The sequence below is a fragment of the Pseudorca crassidens genome, chromosome 6 (genome assembly GCF_039906515.1).
Source record: "Pseudorca crassidens isolate mPseCra1 chromosome 6, mPseCra1.hap1, whole genome shotgun sequence".
Taxonomy (NCBI): domain Eukaryota; kingdom Metazoa; phylum Chordata; class Mammalia; order Artiodactyla; family Delphinidae; genus Pseudorca; species Pseudorca crassidens.
Window position 1 is genome coordinate 15562348 of NC_090301.1, and position 16126 is coordinate 15578473.

The window sequence follows — 16126 nt, forward strand, 5'->3', positions numbered from 1 at the left end:
TTGGTATCCATTTTCTCATATTAGAAATAAAGGCATGGACAAAATCACTGCCAGGGTCATTTCCAGTTTTAAGATTCTGCGGGAGTTTAAATGGTTCAGAAGCAGTCTCTGCCGCAGGGCAGGGTCTAACGTAGCAGCTCTTTTTCTTCGCCGTTTTAGATGGTGTCACTGTGGTGCTTATTTATCTGTTTAAATTATTCCAGTCTTGTTTCAGGAATCTGGAACTTATTCTTTAAGGATGCCTGTGTTATATGGGATTTTTAAAAATGTAGTTCTGTCTTCCCTGGAAAGCTCTAGGTTTTGTCTATATCATGGTGTGTTAACAATATTGTAGAGCATACTTGGTTATGCCCTAAGGCTAGAGGTTGTCAGTCTTTTTTTTTTTTTTTTAAGGTTTTGTTTATTTAATTTTAAACCAGAGGAGGTTTGCAAACATGAAATGGACAGCTTGACCAAAAGTTTGAAAACACTATTCCCTAGGCCTTCTGTGCCTTGGGGCCACACACAGAGGTGTTCACTCTCTGGCCTATGCTATTGCTTGCCTCGGGCAAGTCCCCTAATCTCCTTGTGCTTCACTTTTTCCATCTGTAACTTGCCTGTCCTTGGGGCTTGGCCAGGGCTGCACTGGGACCAAGTCACTCCCTTTACTGGGGATGGAAGGAGATGAGTAGAAAGCAGCGTACTTTGTTTTCACAATCTCATTATTCTGTTATTCTTCTACACTCCCTACTTGTCTGCTGAAGTTTAATTCTGAAACTACAGCACATCTATGATAATGACATGTTTGAGGTTATGTTTATTCCATGCTGGCCAAAGGTCTCAATTGAGTAGGTTAACTAATTGTGAAATTACAGATGCAGTCTCAAACACTCTACATTTCCATTCTTTCCTTTAATTAGCCCTAGAACAGTCTCTCTATTGTTGTTGTTTTATTATTTTACTATAACTGTGGAGAAAGTATTGATAATACCTTGCTCATATTTGGTTGGAGAAATTGTCCTTTAAAGGTTTTTATCAGATGAAAGACTGGGAAAGACCCATTTTATTGACCCAGGAAGGCAGGATGATGGTCCATACCTTTTATTTTTGAGTTGTTATTCTGTATCTGTCCAATGAACATTTAAGAAATGTGAAAATTTGGGAGGAAATGATTCAAGTGCCAGACAAATGTAGGATATGATGGCACTGTTTTGGAATAGGAATTTTCAAAACAAGCCAATAGGGCACTTGTTAACCTAGAGTTAAAAATCCTTTGGTTTTACACAAATTAAAATTGAGACGGATTTAAAATTGCAACTAGATGTATCACGTTTAAGTTCTCCTAACTTTTTTTTTTTAATATAAATTTTCAGGGCTTATATTGCTTCTTTTTAATAAATTTATTTGTTTTTATTTTGGGCTGTGTTGGGTCTTTGTTGCTGCGTGGGCTTTCTCTAATGGCGGTGAGCGGGGGCTACTCTTCATTATGGTGCGCAGGCTTCTCATTGTGGTGGCTTCTCTTGTTGCGGAGCACCGGCTCTAGGAGCGCGGGCTCAGTAGTTGTGGTTCGCGGGCTATAGAGCACAGGCTCAGTAGTTGTGGCGCACGGGCTTAGTTGCTCCACGGCATGTGGGATCTTCCCGGACCAGGGCTCGAACCCGTGTCCCCTGCATTGGCAGGCAGATTCTTAGCCACTGTGCCACCAGGGAAGACCCTCTCCTAACATTGTTGACCCTCTTCAGGTTATGAAATATGAGTATGTGTGTATGAGAGACAGTTAAGATCAGACTTTAAACTAGATCCTAAGGGCTTCCTCCTGTGAGCGCAGGCTCCCGCTCTGCGTCCGTGTTGTGGGTGTAGGTGGGCCCAGTGCTCCTCTCCCGTCCACTTGCCTCTGCGTTAAGGGTTAACGAAGTCTGCAGGTGTGTTGGGATTAGCACTGTAAAGTTGTGTAAGGGGTTTTTCTTTCTTTTGATCTTCAGAAAGGGATGAAAGATAGCCATTAAACTCAAGGGATTAGGTCCCCTCTCTTTAAAGACTTTAGGTACCATAAATATTTCACTTCAGATATAAGGTGAAGACTTGTATATATCTGGGGGGAAATGGGTGTTTTATATTACCAGTTGGAAATTATTCAGTCTCCATTTACAAATTAAATGGTCTTTGCAGAGAACTTCTCTTCCAACCCGGAGTGTACTAAGATCTGAAAAAAATGTGTGTGTTTATATCGTGGTAGTTATGCCAATTTTTCCTCCTCATATTCCTAAACCTTTTCTTTTTATAAGTTCATGTCTTATCTACATTGTGCCTTTTCCGCCCTGGGTGCTCCCTCATTCCACTGAGGCACTCCAAAACTCCTGATTCTAAAACTTAGAGAACAACCACCCTTAAGAATTATACCCTGCTCACATGTTATAAGTGTGTGGTCGGGTTTTTGGGGTTTTTTTTTAAGCCTTATATTTTGTTTTGTTTTGTTTTTTCCTTTAAATTAACATTATTTAGAAAAGGAAAGTGAGGTTGATGTGCTGGTGGCATAGTTAGTCATGGTTACTACATTTTCAGAAAGTGGTAGGAGACCAGAAGAAAATCCTGCATGGGAAATTATAATTGCAGCCCCATTCTACTCTTGGCCAGTCACCTACTCTGTCAGTTTCACTCCAGAATGGAACATTGGGTTTTATTTTATTTTTTTCCCTTTGTGTGATTTCCTAGGATGGGTTACTGGACGGTGGAATGGATAATTTTATATGTATCTAATTGTATTAGAATTAGGGCCCCGGGGGAGGAAAGGATAGGGTTTGGGTAGATGCCAGCCCTAGAGTCAGCCTATTAAGTGATTACTCCTTCCTCCCACCCCATAATACATCATCAGTTATTTAGAACAGATTTAAAACACATTCTGTTGGCCCAGTGGCTTACTATATTTATATAATTCCGCATTTTGTGTTTTGTCCCTGAATTTGGGGACTTATGTGTGGTTATTTTTATTAAAGCTCATGATGATAGCTTCTATTATTGGCTGTGGTGTATGGGATACACTGACATTCCTTTTCCAGTGTTCCCCACCCTCCTTTTAATTTTGTTCTTTTTATTATGGAAAATTTGATAAAGTACCAGATTGAAGGCAGTTACAGTATGTGGATTTGAACCCCAAAGTATGTATTAGTAATGTGAAGAAAGAGAAAAGTAAAATTGTATGAGTGGATGATTTTTAGAGATGGATTATATAAAATACCAGATGAATTAGTTGAAAACAGCCAATGGCAGGGGTATTAAAGATTAAGGAATTAAGCCTCATGCTTGATAACACCATGGAGCTTTCAGATTAAGGGTCTGCTCAGTTACCGCCTTAAGCTTCTACTTCCGATGCTTCACAAAATTATAGGAATAACTCTATGTGTAAAGCTTATCCGAACTTTGGGCCTATAATATTACTCCAAAAGAAAGACGGGGGCAAAAAGAAACTGTGAAAGGTGTTTGGCAACGAGCAAGAGAGGGAGCTCACAAACTCTTTGAAGGTCAATTAGCCAGAAAATGTGCTGAAGACTGGGTGCTGTGCTGATTACTGGCCCAAGAATTGCCCCCAAGGTCCTCAAAGTGGTCCTGCCGTTTGAGCACAGAGAGACAATTATAGACCTTGAGGAGATGCTACAAAAGCTTTAATTAAGGGACTTACTTACACCCCACTATGTTCTGGAAATTAAATTCTTGTTTGTGCTTAACTGATGTTTCTTTTGTCTGGGTTTCCACATGTACTTCAACAGAGGACACTATTTTTCTCAAGTCTGTTTTCCGTTCGAAGCCATTTTGCTGTGATGGATACCAGCAAAGCTGAGGGTTTAAACGGTATAAGGAACGAGATAGAAAAGTGGGCCGAGAGGCTTTTTGCTGGAGAGTGTTTTGGGCACAGGTTGAAAATTGTAGTATTTATGTACCTTGGTACAACAGTAAACCAGAACTCTGTTTGGGCCTAGATGGGTGATTAAAAGAAAAGGAAGGTACTGTGTAGAACTTGAATTTCAGAATTCCCACTCACAAGGCAGCATGATTTCCCTTGAATTGGCAGCTTTATGACTCTGGACACAGCAGGCTGCTCTTGTCCAGAAATATTTTTGTTTGCTAATGAGATCAAAGTAGCCTCTGGCTACCATCCAGGTCTGATTTTTCCTAAGCCTAGACCCATATTTAGGTTCCATTCAGATGTGACTTCTTTTACTTCTGGAAAGACTCTGATTTAAGTTGCCTTGGTCCTAACTAGAGCATTGTGATCACATTGATCCGCTGAGCTCCCCTCCTGCTGATGGAGGAGATGCTCTCATCTTTGAACTCGGGCCTAATTGCTGCCTTAGTGGGGTGTGTTCCCTTTTTTTTGTTAGTGAAGCAATTCTCTTTTTCATCTGCCCTTCTTTGAAGCCATTCACTTCTGTCTGCAAAGTTTGGTTTGAACCATAAAGATTTTTTAAAAGCACTGAGAAATGCTTATGTTCTAGTAACTTAAAATTGTCTCTCAGTATTTCTAGTTCACATACATCAGTCAGGTGGCACAGTTTCTCTCTGGGCCCCTTACAGACTTGAAGGCATTTCTGTGTGCCTCTCAGTTTGTCTGAAGGAGAGACCTTTAGCCTTGCTGTAACTCAACAGAGGCATCAATCAGCAAATCTTAAGACCTTGTAGAAATGAAAAATGGCAAGAAAGTTAAAATTGTCATCACCGGTTAAAATGTGCAGTTTCCGGCAAAGTGGAGTTTATACAGAAATCGCATTATTGGGCTTAATTTTCACATGTGGATGGGAAGGGGCGCGTTAGCATTGGATGAGAGGGCAGAGGACCCCTTTGGTGCCTGCTTCACTGCGAAGCAGCTCCTCTGTGGGGAGGGCCTCTGACCCGGGACAGTTTAGGATGCTGTAGTGACTGGGACGGGTCCGTGCTGGGCTGAGAGCTTTTGATAGGTGTCATTTAGAATGTTCCCACACCTGGATATGTTTTAAATAATGCATAATATGAATTTCAGTTCTTTTTGCTTTTCTTCGGAAAGGGGGATAATTCTATTTAATGATATGAATATTCTTCTGTTTGACCAAGTATTTAGCTGGTTAGTGAGCTTCAGCAGTTTGGTGCAAACTTCTGGAGAGAGAGAGGTCCAGCTGGCTTATCATGCTTGCCAGCTGAAGAAGAACGTGACTGAATTTTGCTTAAAAAGCTCTGATTCAAAAAGTTGCTTTATGACGTAAAAATTCTAAGTTCTTATCTCTTAGGCTTTATTTTGCTAACACTGTCAGAGCTAGCACATCTGGCTTAGATTCTAAAATAGTTTGGTTTTATGCTTCAGTTAAAATGAATCCAATCACATTGGAATTTGAAGATAGATAAAAAGGAAGGATTTGGGTACAGTGAGGATTCTTAAACATAGCAAGGTTATCAGGGAAGTTCTCGAAAACTTCCTCTCTGAATGGCCTTTAAAAATAATCTGGAAAAAGAAAAAAATAATCTGGTATCTTTTTCAGATAGTGTAGTTTATTCAGATGTAATTCTGTATAAGGGGTGCCAGGGGTGATGGAATAAATGACTATAGGGCAGGCCTTTCAGCTCTGATTCTTGGTTATACCACTTACCACCAACACTTTTACAGACTTGTCATGTGACTATTTATTTGGTGGCAGAGGGGGGTGGTCTTTTTTTGGGGGGGGCCCACACTGTACGGCAGGCAGGATCTTAGTTCCCCGACCAGACATTGAACCCGTGCCCCCTGCATTGGGAGCATGGAGTCTCAACCACTGGGCCTCCAGGGAGTACAACTTATGTGTTTTATTTTTGGCCTGGTTTTATCTTTTAAGTTAGGTTTTTTATTTTGACAGAATTAAAACATGCCATCTTTGTCAGATTTAGCAATATTTGTCTCTCTCTTAGGCTGTACATTATCGATGCAGTATGGTTTCTGTATTATTTTATTTGATCCCTCTCTCCAAGTGTGGATTAATGCACGTAGCCAAACAATTATGAACTTCAAATGCAGTTCATTGAAATTTTTGCTTTAATGGTGAAGCAGAATTATTTAGTTTGGGGGCATGTGAGAAACAAGGCCACCTTATAATTCAACCAGGTTGCTTTGGGGTTATTTAAGAATGACAGTTAAAAATATTTTTCAGGAAAACATCCTTCTGTATAGTCGTCCTGTGTCTCTGTGGTGTGACGGGTGCTGACTTAATGGTAGCGCGCGCGCGCACACACACACACACACACACACACACAGTTCTGTGTTTCTTCCTTGTGCTGACCTTGGAACCATTAGTAGAGACTCAGAAGTTTACTCTTTCATAACTAACGCACTCACTCTGAAATGGCGGGCTGGAGGCTTGTGGCTCGGCATTTTATAGTTGATGCCAGTAGATGTTTTGGGTGAATCAGTCAGGAGCTGCGGACCTAATCCCTTTACAAGTTGGTGATGAGAGAAGTGAGTCAGCATTGGCGTTAACCTCAGTGGAGTATGGAGCGTTGATGCGTCCCTGTGGCACTGGTAACTTAGTGACTCTGCAGTGGGCCTGTACGTTTGTCTGCTCGCTTGTTTTTAGCTGTTTAAACCTCAAGAACTGTTACTGGGTTAGTAAGCCATAGCCATGCCTTGGCACCCAGATGGGGAGGGAAGCTTCTGCCTGTCTTGAGTAGATCAGAGGCCAACCCAGCCTTGCTCTGGGGCTAGCCTCTGCTGCGGGTTTACAGTAGATGTGCCAGAACTGCTTAGGAAGTTCTCTTTCCCACAGGAATATGGGTCACATTCTGGTACAAGGCCTACGCCTGCCGATGACAGTGCAGCTCGCGTTTCTCTATGGAATGAGGTAGAAAAGAGTGATGTTTTGAATAGTACATGAATTCAGTGTAGGCTTTAATCCAGCAAGTATTACTATGGAAAAACCTGTTTCAAAACAGGTTCTTCCCAGGCAAAGTCGTTGGTTTTACATTTCATTTTTCCCTTTGTCCTCTGTAGAGCAGTTCCACATCTGCATACTTCCCAAGTCTTCTCCCACCCCTGCTCCTTCAGCCTCCTTTTCTTCATCCTTCCTGGACCGCTGTGATAAAAAACACAGGGCCCTGATTTTCATATTTGCCCCTAACCTTTTCTTTCCTTATAAAATGCTTCTTTTTTTCAACATCTTTATTGGAGTATAATTGCTTTACAATGGTGTGTTAGTTTCTTGCTTTATAACAAAGTGAATCAGTTATACATATACATATAGCCCCATATCTCTTCCCTCTTGCGTCTCCCTCCCTCCCACCCTCCTACCCTCCTTATCTCACCCCTCTAGGTGGTCACAAGCACCGAGCTGATCTCCCTGTGCTATGTGGCTGCTTCCCACTAGCTGTCTCAAATGCTTCTTTTTAAGACCAGAAAGTGTGAGGGAGCACTCTTATTTCATGGCCAGTGGTTTAAAGAAGAATAGTTATTTTTCAAAGTAGACTAGTGAGCTTTCAATGTTAAATGTCTATTGACATTTTTTCCAGGAGAAACGTTGATTTTTCTCTCCCTGTTTTTCAGGCCCTGCATTCTTCCCCGGGCGATGTGCTGAGATCTTTGCCCGGGGTCAGAGCATCGGGAAACTGGGGGTCCTTCATCCTGATGTTATCACCAAATTCGAGCTGACCATGCCCTGCTCCTGCGTGGAAATCAACATTGAGCCGTTTTTGTGAAGATGGGTCTCTGTTGTGTGGTTCTCGCCCCGAAGGTCCCTCTCTCCTCCTAGGTGCCCTTTAGTTGTCCCCACAGTAAGTCAGTCCACTTGTGCTTGTGCATTAATGTTGAATAAAGTAGAAAGCAGTGTCTGGCTCCGTGGGTGGTACTGCCATCCCCGCATCAGGCCAGCTTGTACGTGAGAGCCCAGTGGGGGGCCAGGAGCTGTTCTGAGAAACAGAGAAGCTCTCCACACATCAGAGCCTCTCACCATCACGTCTGCAGGACAGAATCCTGTTCTTTTCCCTGATGAAATGAGATAGCTGATTAGAGCACACGTACGAGATTAACTAAGAATTTTTAGTTCTTATTTTCTATGTTTGATGCATGTTCATCACTGGGAAACAATAACAGCATTTTTAGAAAACTTAAGAATTAGTGATGGTGTAATAGTTACAGCCTTTGAAGTCATCTTAAAGTGAAAGAAAAATGCACATATATTCAAAGTATTTGAGGGTGCATTGGTATTGGCTACTCTGTGATACTCAGAGATGGGGTTTGTGGACACACAGCACAGATTCATTCTGCTAGAAGAGTTAAAAGGGACACACTGGTACCAGTGCACTATGAACATTAGGAAACAATGAAGAACTTATTTTTGTCCTAGGCCATACATTTTATTGTTGTCAGTGTTATAAAATCATGGCTTTAAATAATTAATATAGCTACTAGTTTCTGTCTTATTTTATACAGAGGTATTAGGTCTCTCCTTCTCTGAAGCTAAGCTTCTGCCTTGTCTTAACCTCCTAATTTACTTTAATACTTTGATCTAGAATCCTCCAGTAGGTACCATGTATTGAAAAAAGCTGGGTGTAATGTTTGAGAAAAGTTCTGTTACTGTTGAGATGATATGAAACACAATAAACTGTAAAAACAACTTCAAAGTAAGTCCCTGTAGAAATAGCTAATAAGGATAGACAAGAATTTTGTTTATGGAGCTTTTGCTGCACCTAATACTAAGACTATATTACTACCTTGAATCAGGGCAGCAATGTCCAGCTTAGCAAGATTTGTGAACGTACAGACTGCCATCTCCTCCTTCCCAATCCCATTGTAAGCTGATCCTTACATTTCAGTAATGAAGTGAGATACGCCCATTAAAAATAATGCTCGTCAGAAGGTTTGTGTCCAGCATTCATAGATTTCTTATAACTTAAGACAACCCAGTTTTTAAAAAACGGACAAAAGATGTGAACAGACATTTCCCAAAAGAAGATAAATGAAATAAGCACATGAAAAGATGCTCAGCATCATTAGTCATCAGGGAAATGCAAAGAAAAAAATAAATACGAATTAATATGGCTAAAATTAAAAAGACTGACTATACCAAGTGTTGGCAAGACTGGAACTTTCATGTGTGGCTGGTGGGAATGTAAAGGGATAACGGCCACTTTGGAAAATAGTTTTGCAATATGTTAAATCATGAAACATACATCTGCCATCTAGCCATTCTACTCCTAGGTTTACTCTACTCATATGGCCATACAAAGATTTTTATGCAAATGTTCACAGCAGTGTTATTCAAACAGATGAATGGATAAACAAATTATAGTATATCTATACTATGGAATGCTTCTCCGCCAAAAAAAAACGACTGATACTCAGAACAACATGAATGAATCTCAAAACACTAAGTCCAAGAAGCCAGATGCAAGACTACAAGTGATTCCATGTATATGAAGTTCTAGAAAAGTCAAATTGATTGACTGGCTAGAGCCTGTGGAAGGGAAATTGACTGCAGAGAGTTAAGAGGAAACTCTTTGGGGTGATGGAAATATCTATACCTTAATTAAGGAGGTTGTTAAAATGTAGGTTACACCTCAGTAAAGCTGGGAGTGAAAAATTAATGCAACATGTTGTATTTTAATACGAACACCAGCAGATGCACACAAAGGGTAAAAGCATGAATTTTAGAATCGGCATGTCTGCACATGATGGCTTACTGGTCCACTACCGTTAGTGAGACATTCTCCCCCAGTTTCAAGTTCGCTATGATTGAAATCAGGGTGAGTCACGTGATAGCCATTGTTGAAGTGGGTGGAGCCATGAGTTCTGTTAGCAGCCAGCCACCTGGATAATTTTTGGATGGTCAGAAACAACTTGTAATGAAAAACCCAGTGATACCTAACTGTATATCCCAGCATGAAAGGGGTAAGAAGATCAACTCCATCCATCATGTGGAGGTTTCTGCCCTCTGAAGCAGGAGACAGCAGGAAGAATAACAATATCGGGTACATGAGAAGAAGAAGAAACGAATCTTCGGCTTAGAGTGGAGGCTCCGCAGCCAGATCGTCTTACACTCGCCCCCGTGAGGCATTTGAACTGGAGCCAGAGCAGTCTGTGGGCACTGCCTGCCAGAAAGCTTTTACTGGAGAAGACACACCTGTGTAGCAAAAACTGGGAGCCCTCGTATTAAAAGAGGAATTAGATATAATTGAGTCCTGTTCTAGCTTACAGATAACTTCTGCAGCCTGACATTCTTGCATTACTCTTCAGTTTATAAAGTATTTTCACATGCAATTTTGTCTCAACATTTTAATTTCTTGGTTTAACAATTGTAGGAGGGAGTTAGAATAGGGATTCTCCCTGTCTTATAGGATGAGAACAATTGACAGAGATTAATAATGTGCCCAGATGTCACATGGCTAAAACGTGGGTTTGTGACACCTAGTAAGAGTGACGTAGAGCCCATGGGTCACTCAGTGTTTGGCATTATTTACCTACTTACCCAAATGCTGAGGTTTTCTTTTTTTAACCAGTTTTGTTTTTTATATATAAAATACTAAAAAACACAAAAAATTAAAACTTCACTACTTTAAAAAACTGTACAAAGTAAGACCATCCCAACCTAATTTACCCTTCCTTCCTCAATCCTCTAAAGTAACTAACCATTGTTAACAGTTCACGTTGTTTCTGACGTTTTCCTTAGACAGTCAGACCCACACACATGCTCAGCTTTAGGGTCATGCTTTACTTACTGGTTTCTATTTTCTATAGTGTATTTCATGACATTTCACTTAATATGTCCCATTTTTCCAGGCCAGTACCTTTAGACCTACCTACCTTTTAAATGATACAAAGTCCTATCGCGTGGATGTCCATAATTTGTTCAGCTGTTCCTCTGCTGATGAGCCTTCTGTTGTTGCCAACTCTGCAATTACAAAGAGTGCTCCAGTGGACTTCCGTATGCCTCCCCCTAAAATAGCACTGGCTTAGGGACCATGAAAAACCATCCCTAAAGATGCAAGACTGTAACTATCCACATTTGGTATTGTCTTAGATATCTGAATACCACACTGGAATATCTTAGATATTTCTTAGATGTGACTTTTGTTCTTGAGCTGTATATAATCTCAGTACGTTCGATTTCTCAATGCAGGGCATATGAAATTCTGCTACTACCTTTCACATAGGAGTAGCCTAACTAGGAACCAGCTCGCCTAGCCACTGCTTCTGCCCTCGGTAGTGATGGGCTCAGCACACACAATCTTGTCTCGGTGTTAGCCTCTGTGCTTGGTGTTTCCTGTAAATGTCACTGACCCCAGTGCTTGGTACTGACTTGGCTCTTTTGTCTGTTTCATCCAAAAGCTAACAGGTGGCCTTAAAGCAATACAACTGCCTTCAGCAAAATATTTCCTCTAAATAAGAAAAGCATTTGACATCTGATCTTCTGAGTTGTGACTTACTATAAGGAGCTTGAATAATTTTATGTATATAATTTTTTTTTAAAGTAGAGGATGGGGCTTCCCTGGTGGTGCAGTGGTTAAGAATCCACCTGCTAATGCAGCAGACACGGGTTCGAGCCCTGGTCCGGGAAGATCCCACATGCAACAGAGCAGCTAAGCCCGTGCACCACAACTACTGAAGCCCACGCATCTGGAGTCCGTGCTCCGCCACAAGAGAAGCCACCACGATGAGAAGCCCACGTGCCAAAATGAAGAGCAGCCCCTGCTCACCGCAACTAGAGAAAGCCCGCATACAGCAACAAAGACCCAACGCAGCCAAGAAGAAATAGATAAAATAACTTAAAACAAACAAGCAAAAAAACTTAAAAAAAAAAAAAAGTAGAGGATGGCATATGTAATCAGATTCAAGGCAGGGCTCACCTCTGGGACAATCTGTGAGCAGCTCCCTAAGGCCCCTGACCAGAGTCCATGTGGGGCAGTCGGCCTCCTTGGACAAAGGCAGAGGAGCCACGTGGCAAGTACTTGACGACAATCCGGGTGATTTTCATTTCCACTACCGCCTGCTTTGTTTTCAGGTTGCCTGCCCACCTTCAACTTTCTAGTAAACAGAAAGGATGACTGTAAACATGTAGACTGTGGGTTGAACAAACACCTCCAGGAGAGGGTTTAATTGAATTATGTAAGGCTAAAGCCCTGTTTCTTCTCCCTCATGTGACCCATGCAGTGCAGTAAAAATATACTTGAGGCCCACACTCAGGTTCTTCACTCCTCATCCATAGGTTTGGGCTTGATTGTCTCGGTTTAAGGAAATCAGGAACATGACATGTTCTGCATTAGAACACATTTTGAAAAAGCCCTCCCCCACCCCCCCCCCCCCAGGTGTTAGGAGGTGCTGGCATGAGAGAACTGCTCCAGCATTTGAATTATAGGACTTGTCAGACATGCAAAGCAAATCTGCCCTTAAATATTAAGACAGAAAAGTGAGGATGTTGAGGAAATGTGCCTGCTTGGTTCCAAACCTGGTAGAAAAAGAAATTTCCTACATTCCGCCCACCCCTGAAATGAGTACCTACTTAGGGCCAACAAGAAACCAGTTGTAATGGAGGCAAACCCGTGTAGACATCCACACTGGTGCTGAAAGGCTACTCAGAGACGGACGGGATTCACTGGAGATCTCTTAGCTGTGACTGTCGGGCACAATGTTTAAACACAGAGCACTGGCAGTGAGCCTGCGGCAGATGAAGTAAAATAAGCCAGACGGAAAGGTGCCCCAATAGCAAACCATGCTGTACGGAGGAGAGAGATCGTGTAGGTGAGACAACCTGTGGGAAACACTGAGCACCACTGTCACGGGGAGGCCCTGGACAGGGTTTGTTCTGGAGCATAATGAAAACAAGCATGGATCGGCTGGACCTGACTGACCTCCTCTCCAGTCTTCAAGTTAGTTCAGCGTCTTGCATCCTAGTTGATCCATACATGTAGTCTTTACTCCCTTCTTCCCAAGGAACATTTTCCTCCTTTGCTTACCCATCTACAAATCCAAATGAAATACGTAAAGCAGTGGTTTTCAACACATTAGACACCAGGCAACGAAGGCCAGTGATCCCCCGAGAGATAGAAAAGAAACAAGGTGAGGCCTGTGATTCTCCAGCTTACGGCCTGGAGAGAGTCCAGGCTGTGGTGCAGCGGTGGGGGCCCAGGTGGAGGTCGGAGGTCTCCAGGAGTTGAGATGGAGCTGGGAGTCCACAGAGGCCGAAGCGGCTAGAGTTGGCAGGGAAGCGGTAAGAGCCGAGGAGAGATAGGCAGAGGCCCCGCCCTTGAGTCTTAAGTTGAGCACTGCCAGTGCGTGCATGTGAGGGAACTGCTCAGGAAGAGGAGACCGCCTGGAACATCCACAGACGTGAGGGAACCGCCCTGGGAGCCCACACGAGGTGGGCCGGAGCTAGCAAACCTCGGAACCCATGGGGAGAGTACCCAGAAGGGCTTTGCCTCCGTAGTGGGGAGACCAACTCGAGACTAAGCGTTACTCTGGTTCAACCAATAAAGCTTAAAAGTAAGGTCCAGAAGAATCAAACTACTTCCAAGGAATGAACTGCGTCCTAGAACAAAGAATATGTATAGTGATAAAAAAAAATCCAGCACCCAACACTGTAAACGTCACAGTATCTGGCATCCAATAAAAAAAGTATCAGGCAAAGAAACTGGCAAATACAACCAATAGGAAGGGGAAAAATGAATAAAAAAACAGACTGAAAAATTACCTAGCTGATAAAATTAATAGACAAGGATATTATAACTCTATCCCATATCTTTAAGAAGCCAGAGCGAAGACTGAACAAGTCGAGACGTGGAAGATGGATATTTTCAATTTCTAACAATGAAAAAACTATGATGTTGGAGATAAAGTAGAAAGGGATACCCTGATGAAAATACTATTACCTATTTAATAGCAGCAGAACTGATTGACTCACTTCATGAAGAATTTACGTTAAGCTGTGGTTTTATTCCCCCACAGCAAAAATAGTTTTCCAGCCAAATATTTTTATCAGTACCTAATTAAGATGGCTAAAATGGTCTGTGTTTAGTGTGCCCTGTGCACGGTTTCCTGTCACAGGGTCATCCACCTGGTTCCCACAAGACACTGCAGACTGGAAGCCCAGGAGATCCTGGCCCCTATTTAGGCTCACGCATGCAGGTAGACGGCATGATGGCAGTACCAACTGTCACCCTGCCCCACCTGCAGTGCTCTAAGGCTAGCTTTGTGTGTATTGAAGAGGCATTGACATTCTTTGAACCTCTCCACTGAGAAAGAATCTGGCTTGTGCTCCAACCAAGGGGACCCTGATGTTATAGCGAGAGAGTGCCAGCTACAGGTGCCAACAGGTGTGTTGAGTGTGTGCAGCAAAGAAGCGTCCCAGCTGGAACTCCAGCTACATCCCTGCTTGTCTTGCTGGCTTTTGCTTGCTATACAGACAGGCGTGGAAGAGGAGAAAGGATTTTGGCTTCTTATAGATTTCCCTTGTCTCATGAGGCTACAGTTTTAAGAATTTAACATTCTATTCATGGTCCACATTCAGCGCTCATTCTTCTTAGTATGCATCCTGTACGTAGTCAAGTCTGCACTACAGGTGTGCCCCACCTGAAGAAAACAATGCGTGCGTGGTGTGTCCCAAATAATCCATTAAGGAGCCTTATGTTTACAGAAATGAAGAAGTGCCATGCCATATGACTTAACAGCAAATCCCTCAGTGCACTTAAAATTCACATTTAAACAATCAAAACACAGGCAGCTTTTAGGAAAACATCTATCCCATAGAACGAGATACGTCTATACTCACATCCCACTTGTTTCCAGTTAACCTCTCTTACTAGAGAAACAGGGCTTGGTTCTTGATCATCAAAGAGCAACGTGGAGTATTTACAGGTCCTGGAAAGAGCCAGGATCGTGGTAAAATGTTTTTAAGATGAAGTTTCATGGGACTGCTTCAGGGAGCTGAGCAAAGAGAAGAGGGAAGAGGCACGGGCGCCAAGGGCGCAGACTGAGTCCCTCGCTGCCGTCCCGTCTGCTGAGAGACGAACAAGAGGACGTGGGAATGTCAGGTTCAGAGCCGGCAGAAAGGGAAGGCACCCACGGGTAAATATTCGAATGAAGAACAGTGAAAGGAGACTAATCACCTGTAGATGTCAACTCCTCTGGATGGTCCCATGTGGAGGCAAGGAAATGGACTAAAGAGCTGCTTCTGCTTCCTTCCTGTTCTCGTGATTCGGTTCTGCAACATCAAAGCCCCTTGCTCACCGTTTATCCCACCCCTGCCACCACTGTTATTCCCACACACACTCACCAGCACGGGTGTGGTCTGTCTTTGTTAGAGCTGGAGAATTTTTGGAGAAGTGTCTCTGGCAAGCTGTGCCCTCACCATGGAGTACCATCTCATCCCTACTGTGCATCGCATCCCTGTGCAAACCCCATCTGTTCTTTTTAAGCCTGGCTCACACACTACTTTTCCCACGAGCCTCCCTTGAGTCACAGACCTCAAAGCTGGAATTCCTCTCTCCCTCTTCTCAATTCACACTACAAAGTTATCTTTTCCCTACAGCCTTAACACTTTGGGTCTCGATTGTAATTTTCTGAGCCTGAGTCTCCTCTCTCTGGAGAGAACTACACAGGGCAGATGAGGTCCCATCCGGCCTCAAGCATGCAGCATATTAGGTATTAATGAAATACACAGCATTCAAGGTACAAATAGGTCCCAGCCTCAGCCCTGCAAAGAAGAGCGTCATCAGCTTTCGGCACCATTTCAAATAGCGAGGGACGCCTAAAGGCAGAGCATATCGTTGCAATGACGTGAATGTGAAATGCGCTCATGTCCATTTTGTTCAGCAGACAACATACTCATCTGTAAAACACACTCATCTGTTTTACTTACCTTTACCAGCCTCACCTTTAACATTTACCTTTCAATACATAGTGACATTTATCTCTAAGTATGGTTAAGAGGATGCTCTTTAGTATCAAGGACTTGGAGGATAATTACGCATGCAGTCTTACCACTTACTTCCTGTTCATCACACCTGTGGCTGCTGTGATGCTCACCAACATTTGCACGTGACTGAAGCATGACAGCGACAGAAAATTGTACAGCCTCCTGTTTATTTTTGTCGCCTCTTCTCAACTCAGGTCGCATGAACCCTGAGGATCTGGGGGAAAAAGATCTAGGGAAAAAAAATTCCAAGGTAG

The 16126-nt window shown here is 42.7% G+C and overlaps 2 protein-coding genes across 22 annotated transcripts in view; one reads left to right on the forward strand and one right to left on the reverse strand.

Annotated features, from left to right (window-relative positions):
• Positions 1 to 8821, forward strand: part of FARSB (phenylalanyl-tRNA synthetase subunit beta) — a 67285-nt gene extending 58464 nt beyond the window's left edge. For 2 of the 4 annotated variants that reach the window (XM_067740430.1, XM_067740432.1), the window contains exon 17: positions 7511 to 8821. In XM_067740430.1, the coding sequence (XP_067596531.1) occupies positions 7511 to 7662 (152 nt within the window). In that variant the 3' untranslated portion in view covers positions 7663 to 8821. The remainder of the gene's footprint in view (positions 1 to 7510) is intronic. The other 2 variants (XM_067740429.1, XM_067740431.1) reach the window with 1 other exon arrangement.
• Positions 7808 to 16126, reverse strand: part of SGPP2 (sphingosine-1-phosphate phosphatase 2) — a 133035-nt gene continuing 124716 nt past the window's right edge. For 3 of the 18 annotated variants that reach the window (XR_010944230.1, XR_010944214.1, XR_010944231.1), the window contains 6 exons: positions 15938 to 16101; positions 15064 to 15158; positions 11809 to 14954; positions 10766 to 10853; positions 9832 to 10108; positions 7808 to 7948 (listed from right to left, as the gene is read on the reverse strand). The gene's annotated coding sequence lies outside the window, so the exon portion shown is untranslated. Of the gene's footprint in view, positions 7949 to 9826; positions 10109 to 10765; positions 10899 to 11808; positions 14955 to 15063; positions 15159 to 15937; positions 16102 to 16126 lie in introns of all 18 variants that reach the window. The other 15 variants (XR_010944226.1, XR_010944220.1, XR_010944223.1 and 12 more) reach the window with 15 other exon arrangements.